The 20332-nt window shown below is 41.7% G+C and overlaps 1 protein-coding gene across 12 annotated transcripts in view; it reads right to left on the bottom strand.

Moving 5' to 3' along the window:
- Positions 1–2917: 2917 nt before the first annotated feature.
- The window catches only part of BMPR1B (bone morphogenetic protein receptor type 1B), a 422185-nt gene continuing 404770 nt past the window's right edge, over positions 2918–20332 (bottom strand). For all 12 annotated transcript variants that reach the window (XM_019463930.2, XM_019463883.2, XM_019463892.2 and 9 more), the window contains 3 exons: positions 12179–12354; positions 8646–8776; positions 2918–6834 (listed from right to left, as the gene is read on the bottom strand). In XM_019463930.2, the coding sequence (XP_019319475.1) occupies positions 6709–6834; positions 8646–8776; positions 12179–12354 (433 nt within the window). In that variant the 3' untranslated portion in view covers positions 2918–6708. The remainder of the gene's footprint in view (positions 6835–8645; positions 8777–12178; positions 12355–20332) is intronic.

Consider the following 20332-nt stretch of genomic DNA (forward strand, 5'->3'; position numbering starts at 1 on the left):
GAAATCAGTTGTTTGCAAACAACTACGCTAATCGGTAGGGCATGAAAGATGAGCCCGGTAACACAGGATGCCCAGAGCTATGGCAAATGCCACCGGTACAGGACACCCCGTCACCCCTTTAGAGCGAGCCAGCAGAAGGCTCCAAGCGTGCGGTGGATGATGGCCATGAAACGAGTGGAATCAAAGGTGGCTCCTCCCTTAGTGAGAGAACTACTTGGAGCCGTGCCCTTGGACGGACTGCAATCTGCCCACCCCTGCTCAGGTGGGATCACAGGAGTGGATGACAATTGTACCAGTGCTGAGAAAACGCCCCCTCCTGAGGCCTGGGAGACAGTGACTTCAGACAGATTTAAAGCTGGGGTCACAAACTCAAATGCTTGTCGGGACTAAGGAAGTAGTGACTGTGTGTAAAACTGGAACCTCGGGAAAAGAAAAGGCAGAAGTGGGTTCTATGGCTGGACTAGAGATTTCAACTCCATCCAAAAAGATGAAAATACAGGGGCACCCGGGTGGCTCAGTCGGTTGAGCGTCTGACTTCAGCTCAGGTTCATGAGTTCGAGCCCCGCATCGGGCTCGCTGCTGTCAGCGCAGAGCCCGCTTCGGATCCTCTGTTCCCCCCTCTCTGTGCCCCTCCCCCACTTGCACTTCCTCAAAAATAAACAGACACTTAAAAAATAAAGATGAAAATACAATTAAAGAATCAAACGGTACTTCTCAAAGAAATCACAGGGTGGTAAGACTCCCCCATGCCGTCCACTGACCCCTACTCTGGAGCGTTGGCAGCTGGGATCCCTGTTGGGAAAGCTGAACCTATGAGAGCTACCAAGTGAGTCTGTGAGGGCGCTGACATGCGACCTGGGCTGGGGACACTACGGAGCTCTCTAAGGCCTGGCCTCCCACTGTATCTGTCCTTCTGGGCCAGCACACAGGCACCAGGCAAAGAACCTTCTTCTGTCCCAGAGGCAGCTCAGAACCTAGGGCTCAGAACCTAGGGTAGAAATTACTTTCCAGAAACAAAAGTCCTTCTAAGAGTGGGGTTGTAACAAATGACTTGTGCCAAGAGAAGGTTCTGTTCTCCTGAGCTGGGATTTACTACCCATCTCCCTTTAAGTCCCATGAATGGCCATAGCATATAGAAGTGGGGCACAGAGAGGGGCGAAGAGGTGTGCCCACAGTGAACTGTGAATTCTTTAAACATCGCTAGCTTATATCCTGTTGAACTCACGTCGGTGAGGAAAAGCTTCTGCTACGTGCTGGGTGGGGCCTTCACGTACTTCACAAATTCATCTCATGTGCTTCTCATGAGAGCCCTAAGCAGATGGGTATTTTTATCCCATATACAGGGGAGAAAACGGTGCTCAGATTCTATACTTCCACAGAAGTGAGAAAGTGAAAACCACGGAACGTGAGCCAAGTCGATCTGAATCCCAGTGCTGGGATGAATTCCCTTGGCCCAAGTGCAGCTGGCTAAATGCAGCCAGTCACACGAACACTTTGGGGTCCCTGGTAACTAAGGGAGTATTCTTATACTGTCTGTGCCCAAACGATCCCGGGCTTCTCTCCTGACCCAGTCTCCAACGGATCCCCTCAAAACTAAACTTTCTACCCTACCTGCCAAGATTCACAATCCAAGCAGAAATAACCCAATCCTTTCCCTCTCCCTTTGCAGAGGGCTTTCTCTGGTCCAAGGGGACACCGTTTCGGGGCAAAGGCAATAGCCTCCTTCTTCCATACCCCACGTGTCACGGCTGGGAGGAAAGATGGGGTGTTTGTCGTTCGCGGCCCTTGCATGGAACCCACTGCTTTGTGCTTCAGCCTACCAGGCCCGACCGGCCTCTGTCCGGACTCACTGCCCTCATAGACCATCCCCCATTTTCCTGTGGCCCTGGAGAACTTGGCCTCACAGCCTTCCTTTCCTTAGACTGCTACCATCCTCAGGGGCCCCAGGATCCGTGAAGACCTCTCCAAAAGCCTTACTGTTGGGTTCTTCTTTCGGTATCGATAATCTTGTCCACTAGCTAAATCCCTGCACTCCTGTGATCGCACCCTCCTGCCCGTCCTTAGCCTTGCTGCTCTCTCTCTGAAGCATCATGTGGACTGCAGCCCCTGTCACTGCTGGTACACCACCCAACCCCGGAAGGGTTCTCTGTCCTTGGACCTAGTTTCCCTCCACCCACCAGCTGCCTCCTCTTCAATCCCTTCTCTGGGCCACGTCAGCCATCTCCCTGGATGGTGGTGATCCGCGTTTTGCATGATCCATGACTACATGTGCCCGAAAACCTTCAACCCTGAGGGAATGTTTGTTGCAGGCCCCAGGCCTACGCTTCGGGACTGACAGAAACCACACAGGAAAGTGGCACCATGACTTTGTACCGCCAGCTAATATTCAGCAATGGCTGAGCGCTGACTTCATGACCGATGCGTGGAGGGCTTCGTCTTCAGGATGGCGTCACACATTAGGTAATATTATTCTCAACTTGAAGGGACAGAAAAGGAGTCTCTGTGAGGTGCACACAGGTCTGTTGTCACACAACTGAGCGTATGAGAGGCTCCACACAGGCCGCCTGGCAATCCACAGGCCCACCCTCTCGGCCGCTAAGCCACACGGTCGGTCCCATCCACGAACCGGGCCCTCGGCGCTGCCTGTAACCATCTGGCTGCAATTTTCCACGGCGCAATTTTAAACTGTCTCACTTGTCCTAAACCCCTCACTTCCCTACCTTGCCTCTCGTTCTCAACAGATGACTGTGCCTCCTAATTACAGAGAAGACAGAAGCCATCAGACCATTTATCTCGCTCTCCCGCCACCAAACACATAAGCTTACCTGCATCATTTTCTTCCACGGCTGCCTTCCCGCCTGTTACAATGTGACATTTTCAAAGATGGAAAAAAGGCACAACTATAAGATAACAGACATGTTCTTTCCAAGGGGATAAAGAATCCATTTTATTTCAGTGGGGGGGGTGGGGGGGGGAGGGGGGAATGTTAAAACAAAGCCATATACAATTTGTAACAAATACAATTGTTTGTTCCCTAGTCCTGAATAATTACAGTATATACAAATTCAATAAGGCACTGGTTCCCCAAAAGAACACAAATGAATCTTCTTTTGAAACAGACAGACAACAAAACCCCTTATATATTGCCAACTTTTCTCCAAAAAATATGGCATTGTTCTTTGTTTTGTTTTACAAGAGGAATCATAATTGCTAAATTAAACCACTTCTGATGCCACTTCTTTCATTTCCACTGCTATGCGACCGAGTTTTCTAAAGAGATATAACTGCAGAACTATTCAAGTTTAAAAAAAAAAATTGCCTTCAGTGCCTTCCCACTCACAAACAAAGAGGAACCAGAACAGACCAACGGCGTAAACCTCCGTAACGTCTAATGACTATGCATGACTCTAGGAACACGAAATTCTGTCGTTATTCAGTATTTCCTGTACCTGAGTACACAACAATCGAAATGTGTCAAGGAATTCCCTGGAAACAAAATCTTGGCATGTTTTCTAAGAAGCTTTATGTTTGAAGAATAAACAGAACAGTCTCTAGTGGCCTGTGAGCGGTGCTGTCTGGCAAGGCCAAGCCCTGTCTCCTCATACACGACGTTCATAGCACTGTCACTTGTGACTTAACCAACTACATGCTTTCATAAATAAATATTATGTTTCATTTAGTACTTTATCATCCATAATATTTTACTCTCTAATCCACATAATGGAGTTGTGCCAGACTCCAAACTGAACATAATATTTATATATACATATATATTTATATACTATATACACACATACATAAACTATAAACCTGAACATCTTAGCATACAAAACTCACATTAGCTAGCAACTAATATTTTAGGATTCCCTTGGAGGGGAGGGAGTGATTAGAAGAAAATCTTAGTCTTTGAAATAGTCTTGAAAGGAAACAACTGACTACAGTAATTTTCAGGTTCCCACTTATTCTATTGAAAGACAAAAGAAAAAAACAAAATTCATTTCTGAGCTACTAAAAATTTAAAAATCAGAAAGTATGATTTGGAAGTGAGTAGGTAGTCCCTTTAAGAACAATTTAGTATTCCCTAAATAAGGTGGGTTTGGGTAAGATACAAAGAAAAGTCTACTCATAAATAAATGCCTATCTCATTGAAAGACACTAACAACTAAATGGGTCTTTTTAAATATATCAAGACTAATTTTTAAATGTTCATAGTGAGTAAATCAGGTTGAGGATTAGAAAGCAAGCTATAGATTTTTCCAAAACAACTAAACAAATAATATAGAAGAAATTTGGATACTATTTTAATTTCTTCCCATTCTTCATTGGAACCAAGTCCCCCCTACAAATCTAGTTTACTTTCAAATCATCACCTCCCCACAAAGTATTTTGATTGAAGTTACCTATGTATAAAAATTTACCAAAAATAACACACATTTTTATCTAAGAGGTAAGCCCAACCTCGCTTAAATTTAGGGAAAATCAAGAAACACAACTGCGTCCCCACTTAACGGGCATCAATGTTTGCTTATTTGTTTGTAGATTATCTAATTTAGAGGCACTGAAGTTTCTCTCCAAGGCTCAGATGATTATCACACTTCATTGTACGCACGCATTCCTTCCAAGCTATCACAGGGGATACAATGTGACCCAAGGGAAAGGAACCTTTGGGTTGCAATTCAGGTGATTTTAATCTCACTAAAAGCAGCCTTCTGATTACAATTCTATTTGGAAACGAGTGTTTTTAATCTGGCAGAAACAAACTTTGTTCCTATTCAAGGGTTAAGAAAATCTTCGTTACACACAAAACGGGGCTCTAAAGCACTGGGAAGAGAATGCTGACTACAGAACACTCTCTCCTGATGTTCTCCCCAACTGTAAGCACAGCTCACAACCACTCTGTGCTCTAAGACGTTTTCAGGTTGAACAAGTCACCAGCTGCAGGCCTACTCCAGAAGTGAGGAGAATATTTTCTCATTTTTCATGCAGCTGTCACATTTTCAAACACCCTCCATCCTTCAGGCACCAACTGGTGAAAATGTGTTATAAAACACTGCCCCCTGGAGTATTCTGGAAGGAACGTCGTGTTTAAAAAGACCAAGAAGTACTTCCCCAACTCTTTACTAAACACTGCAGAATCTCTAAGAAACAAAAGAAAACCACAGTAAGGAAACGTAGACGGATACAGGTGAGAGGGGTGTGCACAATTTTAAGCTTTATGTTCCTGTTGCTGAGGAATATTGGCCCTGTCAATGATCTGACTCACGTTCCTCAAAAGTTCAAACCCCACAGAGCCGAGTAGGTGAGGAGATGCTTTGCACAAGTGCCACAGAGAAGAAAAATAAATAAATTAATTAACAAGTGAACTGAACGTCATGAAAATAAAATAAACTGAGTCAGCACTCTTAAGACGTGAAATTATCATTTAGGGTTAGTATGCTCGATCCATATCTATCTTAGAATAATAAATCACAGCAGCCATAATATTTTGTGCCCTCCACTTGCTCTCTTCTGCTGTCCCCTCTGGAGGTTATATTTCTACTTTTAAATTAAAATTTAGTTAAATTAATATGACATGCTTTCTCTCCTTCCCTTCACTCAGACACAAAAGAGACAGACAATAACAAAAAGAAACTGTCATTATCTATATACAAAATAAGACAGGCATACTTTCCCTTGTGCTTCTAAGGCGGGCTTTCCTGCACAGATAAGAGACAAGCCATTTGCACCCCCAAGCCTCATCTTCTACCTTACTGACATATTTTTCTTACAACACAGGAGCAAAATTAGCTCTATTTTAAAGAGGCTTGTTTACAACAAAACTGATGGCAATTTTATGTAATATCGATCCTTTCATTTGAGAGATCAAAAACATGCATGGGTCAGTTCTCTGCACCTAAAAACAGCTCTGTTTGTGTTTAATGAAAAGGAAAGGATTTTACCATGACAGAAACGCCTTAAAAGAACCAGAAACACAAAGTGGTTCTAAAGAAAAGCATCAACACTTACTACTTCTCACAGAGTCACATGAAACCTTCATTTGTTCCATATTGTCTGAAGCTACGAAGGGTCACCTGCAGGAACCCCCAAACGAGGTCCCAGACAGGTGGCATCTGTACCCAGGTGCATTCACATTGCTGTGGCGGCCCCTAAATTCAGGGCTGGCCAAAGTGGTCTGAGGAGGCAGAACCGGGGAGATTTTCAGAGGAGTTCCACTCTGTGTTCTCCAACTTCACAGACTGTCTCTTGGTTTGAAGAGTGCAACAAAATTACACTAATGGAAAAAGGTATTTTAAAACTTGCCTTCCGGCAGAATTTCTGGGAAGACCTTTTGTTGTTATTAAACTATAATAGTAAAAACCTTAAAACATCTACATTATTTGTTCTATTTTGGCAAAATTAAAGCATCTTTTGAAGAAAAAAAAAGGGCAATCCCAAAATACAGGGCTTTCTTAGAAAGCAACACGCGTCATATCTTGAACAAGTTACCCAAGCGGTTTCTCCCTCCTACAAACAGACACGGTAAGAACGTGTTTCTGGGAACTTCTCTTTGTCCAGGCTGCTCCCTGAGAGGTGAGGCTGAACCCACTGGGAAGCAGGATGGTGTTCAAGGCTTGTACTGTGGATGCTTCTGGAACATCTTTTGCTCTGCCCACAAACAGAAGAGTATCTACTGGCTTTCTCAAGAGATGCTTGTTTTTTCCCCTCAAATCAGAGTTTAATGTCCTGGGACTCTGACATTTTGGCTAGTGTTTTCTTGACGCGCAGGGCGGTCAGTCGTGATGCAGGATTGTGAGCCCAGCATTCCATCATGAGCTTTCCCATCTGCCTCAGACACTGTGGGAAGGGAAAGGAAAGCTGGAGTAACACGAGACACAGGGATTATCAGCAAGGTGGCCATTTCATATCTGGCTTTTGGTCTGAGGCTTCAGAAGTTTGAATATATATTTTTTATTTTTTTAATGTTTATTTTTGAGAAAAAGAGAGAGAGAGCGAGCGCAAGGGGGCAGGGGCAGAGAGAGAGGGAGACATAGAATCCGAGGCAGGCTCCAGGTTCTGAACTGTCAGCACAGAGCCCAACTCGGGGCTTGAACCCACGAACCGTGAGATCATGACCTGAGCCAAATTCAGGTGCTTAACCAACTGAGCCACCCAGGCACCCTGTAAATATAGTTTCAAAAGATACTCCTAAAAGCATGTAGACAAAATTCCATAAAAAATTCTTTTTTCATACAAATTCTAAATGACTAAAACACATTTTCATGTATTCCTTATGACAGTAGCAAGCAGGTGGTTTTGCTGATTGTAGAAGAGTGTCTTTGAAGTCCGTATTAAACAAATACAAAAATACCCAGGGAGTCTGTGTTCCACTCCACACTCCTACATTGTTTATAACACTCGATGAGCTTAAATCTTTTATCTAATTCCATACTATTCAAACAAACATGGTTATTCCTAAATCACAGCTGTCTGCTACAATAAGAGCATCGCACTGTACCATTTAACAAGATTAATGACCTGTGCACAGCCTCGCTAAAACTTTCTCCTGTGTTCTCCTGTGCCACATCAATTATTGGTCTTCCTGTTGAAAAGCACAATTTCACTTCATTAGAAATCTTCAGTGAAGGGATTCTGAATAATACCAATGCCTGTAACCACCTTCAAAATAACAGAACTCCAGGATCTCATAAAGTTTTCTGCATAGCTCATTGGAAAACATCTGCATTATTTAGCATTTCAGTAATGAGACACAAAAACAATGAACCAAGGATTATTTTTAAATGCATTTAGCATTCAAGAATTAGTTTATATACAGTGCTCTTTCCATTTGTTGGCATGGGCTTTGGTACATGTTTGGTGGGGTGGGTTTTGGGGGGGTTACTTTTTTTTCCCCCCTGGGGATGCTTCAAACTCCTCTCTGAATGTTCCAGCCTGCCCGATCACTCCAGGACTTGGTGAATTTACAAGCTTGGAGCATGGATGGAGAGGAAGCGGAGGAGGAGATGAGTCAGGAAATGCAAGGCCACCTAACTTGCTTCCTCCTTCTGAAGAGCTGCCTTCCAGACCTGCTCAGGTCTCATCACTGTGTCCTCAGAGCCAGGCTGAATATGGGTTTGTTCAGACTGCATCATATCATGGCCTGTTAACAAAGGTCCGTGGCACAGTTGGGCAGCTCAACTAAGTCAACTAGTATCCCTTCAGTGTAAAGAAAACTAGATTCTGCAGATGCCTATCTTTTCTCTCCTCATGATGAGAGACTGTTGCAGGCTGGTTTGTCATGGAGAAAATCATGATGCTTTAAAGACAAAGACACACACACACACACACACACACACACACACAGAAGGAACATCCTTTATGCAAATGTCAGGACATCACAAACAAGTGAAATAATGTGTACCCACTGTGCAGGCTAAGTGTTAACCCACTCAATATAGTTTAAAAGTAGCAAAAGCAAATTGGAGAAAAGAAACAGGTAATTTAACATACTACACTTAGCTCCACATAAATGACTGCAGTGAAGCACCATTTCTGTCACCATGAAAACAAAGAAGGAGGATTCCTGCAGTGAATATACGGAATTTCAGCAAAAAGAGAAGAGTCTATTTAGAAGTTGGTCATAGCCACCTGTTTACCTCAAGCCTTACCTCATCACTGCTCCACCGGTTGGGGAATGAGGGACGTAGCTTCTTGATGCACACGATCTCTCTCATGTCCTCGTAAGAGGGGTCACTGGGCACCAGATCGTGATAGGGAAGCTGGTATTCTTCCACTATACCTGAAAATATGAGTTGTTTTTGAACTATTATTATCGTCACTTTCTATGAGGTAGACCTAAACGGCCAACATACAAACCGTTCTCAAAAAGTTCTGTCAGTATTAAAGACAAGTGTAGGCTGAAAAACTGCAAAATAAGTCTTGAAAAACGACATGTGCCCCAATGACACTTAATCTAATTAAAAACATAAATAGAAAACCTAATGAAACATGTTATTACAGGTTTTTTCTAATTTCCCAAAGCTAAGTAAAACAAGCATCTCAAATTTATTTCCAATTTCATAAAGGGTTTTGTGTGCCAAATTAAAAAAAGAATCTATATTAAATCTCAATGCAAACTTGGCAGGCACCTCCCAAACTCATACCGCATAATATGGGACTGTTTCTATTATTGCAATATGAGATTATGAATCTCATAATACATTTGGCAGTGTGTCCTACTCGAACAAAACGGGAGATTTACATTTTTCTGCTTAATCATAAGAATGCACTTTTCCGCACTTAAAATTCAAAAAATTATACACACCTAAAAATACTAGCCATGATTTTTTAGGTGCAAGAACTGTCTGATTTTTAATTATTTTCTCCTTTAAATTTTCTGTTTCACCCAACTTTCTCTAAGAAATGCATTACTTTGAGAAAAAAAGAGGTATTGCATAAAGGAGGGTTAAGATACAAATCTATGTCATCTTAGGAAAATGGCACTTAGCGTGAGAAATTCCGTTTCATTTTTCCTGGTATCTACTTTCTACCTTATTCCTTTTGTCCTTTAGAAAAGCAGGCTACTTATATCTTCTTTTCAGTCCTATCTGATTAACTCCTCACAATAATTACCAGCAGCCTCTGTCCTTAGAGGATACTGCTCTGAACACTCTATGTGGAGCACCTTTCCTCCCCATCCTGAATCATCTATCACAGAAGCGTAATTGCTTTTATCTGAACAAGATGATACCGCCAGGTTGGCAGGTTATCCAGTGCATCATTAAATTCGCTGGGGTTTACTCTGACAAAAGCAAGAGGCTGTGTTAGGCCCTTTCTTGCAAACTCAAACCCATATATAAACCTAAAGGACGAGAAGGTTCAGCAGTTTCCTCAGACCATTCCAACTCACTGTCTTGTTCCTCGCTGAGACCACAGAGCATGACTGTATGTGTCGTCTACATTAACAGTTCCTTCAATTGTGTTTCATCTCTATAGGAGATACTGAAAGCATAGGGTCTAAAGCATAGGGGATGCTCACACTTCATTTGAGTTCTTCCTCTTTTTCTAATTCTTAAGACAATGGCTCTGGCAACACCTTGAGGGCAAGGGCCACGTCTGTCTTATTCATCTCATATTTTCCTCAATGCCTAATGTTGGAGTCGTTATCAACATGGTGGTAAGCAAGTATATGTACCACAGCAAACTCAGAGCCAACCACATAAAATTATGAATTAATCAAAGTCTATCTTTGAACTATAGGCCTTCCTTCTTTCTCCTTATATGCAATTAAGTTATCAAAACTTCCATATTAGCTGCCATTTAATGGTGTCTGAAACCTCAAAAATTCTTTTTCTTCCCAGGTTTAGAAGACCTACATCCAGATGTATCTAGGTCACCCAATAGTCCCTAGACTAGAAAGACAAGACCAAAACTTCTACCATCTTCATAAAGGAAAGTGTTGGAGAACAGAGTTTTGTGTGTGTTTGCCTTTCTGGAAAGAGAAAACAAACTCACTTATTAGGAACCCACTAGATATCAGGCATGTAGGTAAGTATGCTGTATAACTTATTAAATTTTTATAAACATGTTTGTGAGGTAGCATTATTACCCACATTATCCAGATGAGAAAAGTCGGTTTTGAGGGATTCAGTACCTTGCCCAAGGCCATACAGTTGGTATGGGGCAGAGCTGGGACTGGAATGTCTCTGACAAACATATGTCAATCTCATAAAGAGAAAAGGCAACATTTTAGTACCTCTCAAATCTCCATAGGCAAAGACAGACCTAGTAAAGCAATTAATACCGTGCTGTTTTTATAAGGCTAACTTGTTTTTAAGCTGAGAATCATTTCTCCTGTGTTCCAGCTCACAGGCTTCCAAATACAGGTTTCCCGTGGACTTGTTTGCTTTAGATGTTCAGGAAAACGTAATTAGAGAAGTAGTCTTGTAGTCTACTTACCACTCCTTCAACTTCTACAAACCTATCGTAAGTGTAAGCATAGTATTCAAAAATAGGCTCATCTACTCTTTATACATCATGAACCAAGGCACAGTTAGTTAACTTCTATTTTGGTTTGCTCTTTTCTTCTTCGTATATAATGTTAGGAAACATTTCCTATGTCAACTTTCCTTTTTGCAGTTCTCTCACTTTAGACGGAACGTGTTCTATTTTAAATTAAGCTTCTAATAGGCTCAGAATTCCCAGAGTGATGAGAAGGCATTGCATCGTGATCTTTCCACCAAAATCTAAATGCCTGTTGATTAACTGTTTCTCCTCTATATTTAAATATGAATCCAAATAGAAGTTAAGCCCCTACCCACCAAAATGAAAATTTTAAATAAGAGCTAACATGTATTGAAAGCTACTGATGTACCAGGAAGTTTTAATTCTCTTTAATTCACCTCCTTCTTAAGAAGAGAGAACTGGAATCAAGCTGAGTAACTTGTCAAAGGTTCACAGATAGTAAACAGCAGGTTTGAGAATGAACCCCAGCCCCAGTGAAGTGTTCTCCACACTTTCAGAAGCATGGGCAAACTCAGGGTTTCACAAAAGTGAGTTTAAATTGGCCGTGATGAGCAGCAGCACGGTCTCTTACCAAGCACAGCCATGAGAGTAACCATAAACAGGGTACTTGATCATGAAGAGCCTAAGATTCAGCTTCTCGCCTAAAAAGTGATGGAATCTATTTAAAGACAGATGATGCAGCAGTAAGCGAGATACTACATGCATTAATAATGCCTCTGAATATTTAGCAATGTCTTGCGTTGTCTTACTAGGGAATCCTTGTTTGTAGGAAACTTATCATGACCAGTAGTAATACTCTTATGCTTTCATTTCCTTTTGATAAAAACTGATGTTTTCAAACTGCTTTATGAAGAAGAACTATAGAAAGTCAAGTGTGGGGGGAGGTTAAGAATGGGTGTCCCACCCCACATTTCTGTCTGTACCTTAATCTGCGTAGAGGAAGCCACAAGGAATGGGGTATTGGAGTGGGGGATGGGGCCCAGCAGGTTGGTGACAAGAAGCTGGAAGGAGGCAGTCCGAGATGATTCTAAGATGTCAGATATCACTTACTGGGGGGACTGTGACTGTATCAACCGAAACAAGGTGGAAAATAAAAGGCAATCGTGGACAATATGCTAACTCCGATCTCTGATCAGAAAGGATCTGTAGTAGATCCAACAGCATCACTGTTACTTACCTCCTGATACACATCTCCTAGCAACCTCCCAGAGGATGAGTCCAAAACTGTACATGTCGGCCATAATGTAAGACTGAAAGTGATTTCTATTTAAGCTCTCGTCCAACACTTCTGGGGGCATATAGCGTTTGGTGCCAACTCGGGTGTTGGGTGGTATGTCAACTTCATTGGTATCACTGAGGAAAAAGGAAAGCAAAGCCCTATCAGCACTGAGCAGGACCAACAAATGACAAGTTGAAGGGATTCCTGAACAGGGTTTTAGCGAAAGGTGGGAAGGGATAGCCTTTCACAGAATAACGTTTCCCTGAAACTTATGTTTTGCCAGGAGTTGTATTATATATTCACACGTAAAAACCCAACGAAGATGGCAGAGTGAAGCTACAACATACAAGGTTGCATTGCCACTGGATCAAATATACACTCGGAATAATTGCTATATATCTATTAAAAATGCCTAAAAATGTCTTCTTCCCCTTCATATTTTAATAGCTTTGCTCTGAAAATTGGCATGAGCACATGCCAAGGTGGTTCGTTTGAGACAGTATTTTTAAAACCAAGTGTCGCGAGGTTTTTAGAGGTGCAAACAAGTTAAAAAATGAGGGAGGAAGAGAACCAACAAAGACCTGAAAATGTTTTACTCTGATAAGCAGGATCTACAACATGTACTTCTTAATAAAAGGAAGAAAGGAATAACTGAACATAGTATCAGTAGGTGAATGAAAATTTCAGGACGCGATCCATTCACCATGATGTCCCATAGACTGGGAGAAAATTCACGATGGGTGGACACCAATCTGTAGAATGGCACTTGGGAACCACTGCCTCAGTGCTGTGAGCTGCAGCCGTAGTTCTGAATGGAGATGTGTAAAGTCAAACTACTATTGCTTGATAGGCTGACAACTAACCAAGACGAGGTATGTAAAATCGCGACCAGCACAGTCCGAAGCATGTATCAGAGGTTAACTAGTATTCTCTCAGCAGACACTAGTGGAGCTAGGAAGAGCAATAAACCCCAGTTTTGGTGAAGAAACTATTAAACAGAAAAGACACAAAAAGTCATTGTTAAAACTGCCGTTTGCGGGGGATCGTGGCTAAACCCGGCTATCTCCTAATTCCTAGGGAACGTGTTCTCCTTTTCATCACACTCCACTGACTCTCTAGCAGCTACGTGTTATTTCTATTCCATGAGGAAGTTACACAGAGCAAATATCACATTTATCAGGCTGGGTCACAGGCAATAACGCCAAACTTGCCCAAACACTACTGGCTTTCAGAAAGAACCTGTGGCTTTGATCTCCCTGCCTCCATCTTTACTGTCTACAACAGAAACTATGCAGTGTCACTTGGGAAAATTTAAAGGGTGGCAGATGTCTCTCTGCAGATCTCCAAACTGTTAACATTTACTAAAACGCATAAAGCTTCATCCTTAGAACCATTTTAAATTCATTTCCAGCTAAAAGCCTTAATATAAAGCTATTGCAACAGATGGGCCACCAGTATTCTCATTAGGCCCCTCAGGATCTTCTAGGAGCTACTGCTCTGAGAAAGCCTGTTTGTTTTTAAAATAAAAGTTAAAGTGTAAATTTTTAAAAATGAAAATAAATAAATTTACATATACATGCATATATATATATACATATATATATACACACATATATATATATATATGTTATATAATATATATTAGTCTGTAATATAGACTTGGAAGAAAGTGAGCCAAGAAGCAGCTTAATGATAAAATGAAAAATATCAGATTTCAAAGATGCCACAAAAATTCCACTTTTAATTATACTGACATCTCTTCTGTGAGCACATAGTAGGTACTTCATTAATGTGTTCTAATTTATGATTTTGAATCATTAGAGGAAGACAGTGGTGGGCCTGGGTAGAGAATTCTGGTTTCTATACAAAGAAACAAACATGGGGGCTTGCAGATGGAAAGAAACTGGTAAAGGGCCTAAATTATATTCCAGAACGTGGACTGGGAGACGAAATCAAGACCAGTCTTATCATGGGCCCCACAAGAGTGTATCTGGTCCAAAGATATAGTGACCACACTTGATAAAGATTTTAGGCAACTCCTTCCCATTCTTACTCTTAGCTTCTTGTGCTTTATTTGGATTTGCTAGGTCAGGAAGGGCTAACAGAATGTCTGACATGGAGACAATATATTGTAAACTGAAAGGTAATAGTCACTTGATGACAGAATTAAGATTTCTGATAGGTAGACTACACAGAGTTCATCTCTACACTCTCATTCCCTCAAACACTGAACAAACATACAATCAAGGATTTGGTTGGTCCGTCAGATTCCCAAAAAATGTGCAGGCTTGGCACGACTGTCCCCTCTCTTCCTTCCTTTCCCCACCCTTCGTGTTTCCCTAGTAGTATGTAAATAGATACCCTCCCTCAGAATATCTGAATAAGTATCTGTCTTCCAACCTAAAAGTGTAAACTCCTTGAGCCCTAACTATCTACCATAATCATTTCATAGCCCTAAAGAGAATTGTCCTGATCCCTCTCCATTCACAATGGGCTGTGCACATGGTTGGTAAATAATACACTTTAACTGAAAGAAAGAAAAGGCCAGTCCACAGTAAACTTTGCTATAGATACTTTAAAGAGAAATATAAAAAAATCTCTGGGGCACCTGGGTGGCTCAGTCAGTTGAGCGTCCGACTTCAGCTCAGGTCATGATCTCACGGACCATGAGTTCAAGCCCTGCATTGAGCTCTGTTCTGACAGCTCGGAGCCTGGAGCCTGCTTCACATTCTGGGTCTTCCTCTCTCTCTCTCTCTGCCCTCCCCTGCTCATGCTCTCTCTCTCTCTCTCTCTCTCTCAAAAATAAATAAACATTAAAAATATTTTTAAAAAATCTCTGTTGTATATAGACCATAAAATGAGACATTACCAATATCTAAGAGGTTAAATAAAATTTTGTTAAGCAAAGTAACATTGCAAAAGATTACTGTTAACCTAATGGCAAATGCCTTCAGCACTACACTTAAATGACAAACACGCCAATTATAAGTACTTCATATCAAACATTATAAAGGGGCAGACCCTCCAAGACATATATAGCTCCAGCCCCTCTTCACTCAGGAGTGTTTCTATATTGGAAAGTAATTAAACTGCAGCTCTCTCTTAGGTTTTCAGTAACGTTATCTTAGCTGCTCCCAAATTAGGGAAGAGAAAAAGTAAGTTTGTTCATCTTCAAGACCAAAAATAGAAGCCAGGGATATTGACACTGGGGGACCAGGAAGAAAAAGAGGCGGTAAGTAGAGATTCTTACATGCAGAGCATGTAAGAATAGGGGATAAAGTACCTGAAGGAGGGGGTCAAGGAGGAAGAAAGAAACAGGAAAGGTCAGGGCTCCTTCAGCTTTCCCTGGCTTCCTTTTCCATGAAGGGGCAGTTCATGAGAAAAGACAGATACTGTACAAGGAGGGTAGAGTCGGAGAAACGAACTCTAAATGCACAAAAGAATCCTCTGTGCTGCAGCGGCCACACGTACATGTGGTCAAATCATAAACTCACTCAGAGCAAAGATAAATACCAACTTCAGGATACTAGCTACTTCCGGGTCGGGTAAAGGGGAATAAAATAGGGAGCAGAATGAAAAGGGCTATCTTCAACATTGCATTAAAAAAAAAAACAAAAAGACCAGATAAAAATAAGGCAACTTGTTAACTTTGTTAACATTATAACAATTGTTACATGAGTGCCTTATTATTTTTTATACTTTTCTGTATATATAAATATATTTTAATTAAATATATTATAAAGGAAAAGAATTCAGCAGGGTAAGGAACAAGAAAAATGTACCTTTCAAGGATTAAGGGATAGGTTGGAAACATAAGGCTCTGAAGAGCAAAAGTGGACCAAAGTAGAGAAGATGAGTTTCTACCAGGAAAAACATTCCATCAAAAACATGGGTGCCACGTTCACTGTAGAGGAAAACATGATCTCTCCTGCCTTCCAATGGAGAAGAGTTAGAAATATTTGCACAAAGGGCTCATAACTGAAAAATTGGGTTTAGAGGACTACAGGGGTAGATATTTTTACTTACACTTTAATAATTAATCCTTCTACTAGATCCAACATTGGCTTTCATCCCTGTTAATGTACCAGTATGATACAGGCTTAAGTAGAATGTGAAAAAACATAAAAATATAATTTGAATGACACACCTGGGTGGCTCAGTGGGTTAAGCATCCTACTCTTGATTTTGGCTCAGGTCATGATCTCACAGTTCATGGGATCGAGCCCCACATCAGGCTCTGCACTGACAGCTCAGAGCCTGTTTGGGACTCTTTCTTTCTCTCCCTCTCGCTCAGCCCCTCCCCCACTTATGTGTGTACACGCTGTCTCTCTCCTTCTCTCTCTCAAAATAAATAAACTTAAAAAAATATATCTAAATATAAATATAAATATAAATATATTTTTTTGAACAAAATAAATTAAGGGTTGTCAGGCAACTTCCTCTCCAGGAAAAAAAATTGTTTTAGAATCTTACATTACTGGGTATTTTTCTTTATGAACTTTAGGGACAGTGGGCTGGGACAGGATTAAATAAAAACACCTAAAATTTTCTGAATAAAAAATAAACAGTAATTTGGGAGGTTGGGGGTAAAGAGGCAAGTCAATTAGGGAGAAAAAGGGTTCTCCCCTCTGACCTAGAGTCATGACAAGATGTTAAGCTTCTGTAGGAAACAAAGATCAGGAAAATGTTATGGTGGCATGAATTTTATGACTAAATTTTACACAGTGCCCTACAACATATCTCAGCAAAGCTCTCTTCAACCTTGAGTTGACAGTGTTCGGCAAAGAAAAGAATCAGCCACTATATTATGTGGAGGTATAGCAAACATATATATAGAACATATATCAAAGATATAAGGCTGATAGGACAGAGAGCAAAACAGTTCCTTAGGGTCCCCAGATGCGCTGTGAATGAAACCGAGTTCCCTACTGTATTAAGTAGGATTAGGGCTGATGAAGTGTAATTTTATTTGATTCTCAAAATGTAGGATGCCCTCAGCTAGGACTACATAAAGAGGCATGAAAACAAACTTCCTATTTCTGACCAAAATCATTTGGATGACAGTGGTAGGATAAAGAAAGTGGCAGCATGGTGGTGTAAGAGGTCTACAGAGGAGACCAAACCTTCCAGCATTCGAACACTCTCAGTGGCTCCTTCTCATCCAACGGGGATACAAAGTGATCGAGGGTCCTCAAGGCAACTGCTTTAGGCAGGGAGAGGGCAGCAAGGCACACTGACAGTGTGAGACAATGGCAGCAGAGAAGGGAAGAGAAGGCAATGAAAGGACACAATACTAAGATTTTCCTCTTCTGAAGGTGACAAGGAGGGCTGATGAAGTAGGCACACGGGAGAAGCAATAGGACCTGCTGGGAGACAGATTTCATTACTGACGTGGTTTAGAACCTTGGGAGTACGGTGATGATTTTAATCGGTTTTATTGTCTATGGACAGTGCCGCTCCCTACTGTGTATGTGGCCCCCTGGGTCTGGCCCTGGTACCCAGAGTGGCACGTGCACACTGCAGTTCTTAAAGTAACCAGCAGAGGGAACCGTGGAGCTCCTGTGAATGCAGAGAGGCTCAAAGTGGAGCCTCCAGCAAGGAGCCAGAGAGAGCTAGAGGATGAGCCTGGGCAAAGCATGGGACTGCGGAATAGGGCACGACTTACACTGTCAGCCATGATGCACCAGAGCAGGGGCAGGCAAAAGATTTTTATTTTGGTGGCAGAGTATAATAAAGCAGATTTTTAAAAACACAGTCTTCGCCTTAACCTTGTTTTGGGTTAACTATTTTTCAGGTTCATTAAACCTCCCAATTATAAACACATAGCAGGAATTCTTGCAAGAAGAGTTGCGTAAAGGAAAAAGCCACAGGTTCGGCACAGTGCACATTCCCCCTGTACCATCGGCTGAAGGGAGAGGTGCACGAAAGACATGAAGATCCCACTGTGGCCATGAGAAACCAGCTTGGGGAATCAAGATGTTAGCTCCAACCAGGTGGCTGTGGCTCATGAAGCCTTTGGTCACACGCAGGTGGTCTTCTGCTGGGTGTTGCTGGTGTCTAAAACAGAGAGATGAAAGAAGGAGAGAGGGAGAAGGGAGATAAAAAGGTAATAGGGAAGGAAGAGAAGCAAACATCGCATACCTTTAATAATCTAAAAAGGGGTTTAAAAAATAAGAATTCAGTGATCAAAAAAGAATGAAATCTTGCCATTTGCAAAACATGGATGGAACTAGAGTGTATAATGCTAAGTGAAATAAGTCAGCCAGAGAAAGATAAATACCGTAGGACTTCACTCATATGTGGAATTCAGGAAACAAAACAGATGAACAAAAGGGAAGGGAAGCAAAAATAAGATAAAAACAGAGAGAGAGGCAAACCATAAGAGACTCTTAAATACAGAGAACAAACTGAGGGTTGCTGGGGGGGGGCGGTGGGGGAAGATGGGCTAGATGGGTGATGGGCATGAAGGAGGGCACTTGTGGGGATGAGCACTGCGTGTTGCATGTAAGTGATGAATCACTAAAGGCTACTCCTGAAATCATTATTGTACTATATGTTAACTAACTTGGATCTGAATTCAAAAGAAAAAAGAAAAAGAAAATAAACTACTCCAAAACAATAAATAAACAAGAAGAACTGAACTTCCAAGAACAATGAAAGAAGGGCAGGAGGCATAAGACTTGTAAGGGAAGCCAATGGTTTGCTTGAGGCTTGCAAATGACATCTGAAATTAACCACTCGGGAAACATAGTAGAGCCTCCAGAACCTCCTGGTAGGAAGACAGAAGCAGCCTCCCAACGCATGAAAGACCCTCCTGAGCCTTCAGAGGAAGGGACTGTGCACATCCCTGGGTGTTTCCTACAGCATCTGGTAGGTAACAGTGGTGCTGGCCGGCCACGCTGAACTCTGCCCAGTCAGATGCTAACCAATGAGGACAGTTTTCTGCTGCACTTTCAAAAAGACTCAATGCTTCTACAATTAAATCCTGAGACATCTCAGGATTTCTGAGCAACAGAACTTTCAAGCTAAAAACCCTTCAAAAGAGGGTGGACATGGCTGCAAAACCCTGACAGAGAGCAGGGATTCTGCCACTAATCAGCGGAGTTCTCGGACTCCGACGAGTCATTTAGGCATGGCACTTTTTAAATATACCACTAAGTACACAAACCAGAGGCAGGGTTAGTGCTAATGGCATCAGAAGGACGCAGAGGAAATGCAGTGCCCCCTGGGCTGGGTCACTCCACCTCCTTTGCATTTGGACAAGTTGACAAATATCAGCTGGGAGATCCGTGTTACAGACCGATCTCCATTGTAGTTTTTCTATTTAAAATTTAATAGCAGAGAAGTTCCAAACCAGGATTTTTTTTCCCCTAAGAAAATATATTATTCTGACACTGAAGGACCAGTGGGGTTGCTTGATCCTCCAAAGTAAAAAGTGAAAAGATTGATAAGTTCCTTTAAGGGATTTCACATGTCATTGTTTTGTCCTCCCAAGAGAGATTTGGGGTTACGATGATGTCTGCTTCAGCATCACCTGGATTAAGTCTCTGTTGGGCAAGAAATACATCAGCACTTACGTCATTTTCAAGAGAGTGCATGAAAAAAAAAATGAAGACAGCCTAAAAAAAATCATACGAGCAGGAAATCTCTGAAGCATAGTCCACTCTCTCTGTGGCTCTCAACTTCCTTGGGAACCTCCCAGAAATTACTTAAAAGCCTGAGAGAACACTTACCATGTAGAGACCATGGTAAATATTAAATTCTCACAGGAAGTTCACTTATGAAGTCTGAGAACTCCACACTGGGTTACCTTTGACCCCACTTGTAATAAGATCTCTAACGATCTCTGTGTGTGCACGTGCCCCCAAAATAGGAAAATCAGGAAAAGACCAGAAACCAAAGAAATATATAAAACAAGGTTTAAAAGTAAAGCTCAAAAATTGAGAAAAGCAAAGTTCCTTTGAAACACAGAAAATAAAATGTGAAAAGGACCTCTGAAATTATCAAATGCAGCCTCCATTTAATGGAAGGAAACTGAGGTCCAGAAAAGTAAATGGGCCCACAACTGCTCTAGCCATGAGATTTGTGCCTCCAACAGCCACGGTTTCACAG

The sequence above is a fragment of the Panthera pardus genome, unplaced genomic scaffold (assembly GCF_024362965.1).
Source record: "Panthera pardus isolate Hobbes unplaced genomic scaffold, ASM2436296v1 HiC_scaffold_13, whole genome shotgun sequence".
In the NCBI taxonomy this organism is placed as follows: Eukaryota; Metazoa; Chordata; class Mammalia; order Carnivora; family Felidae; genus Panthera; species Panthera pardus.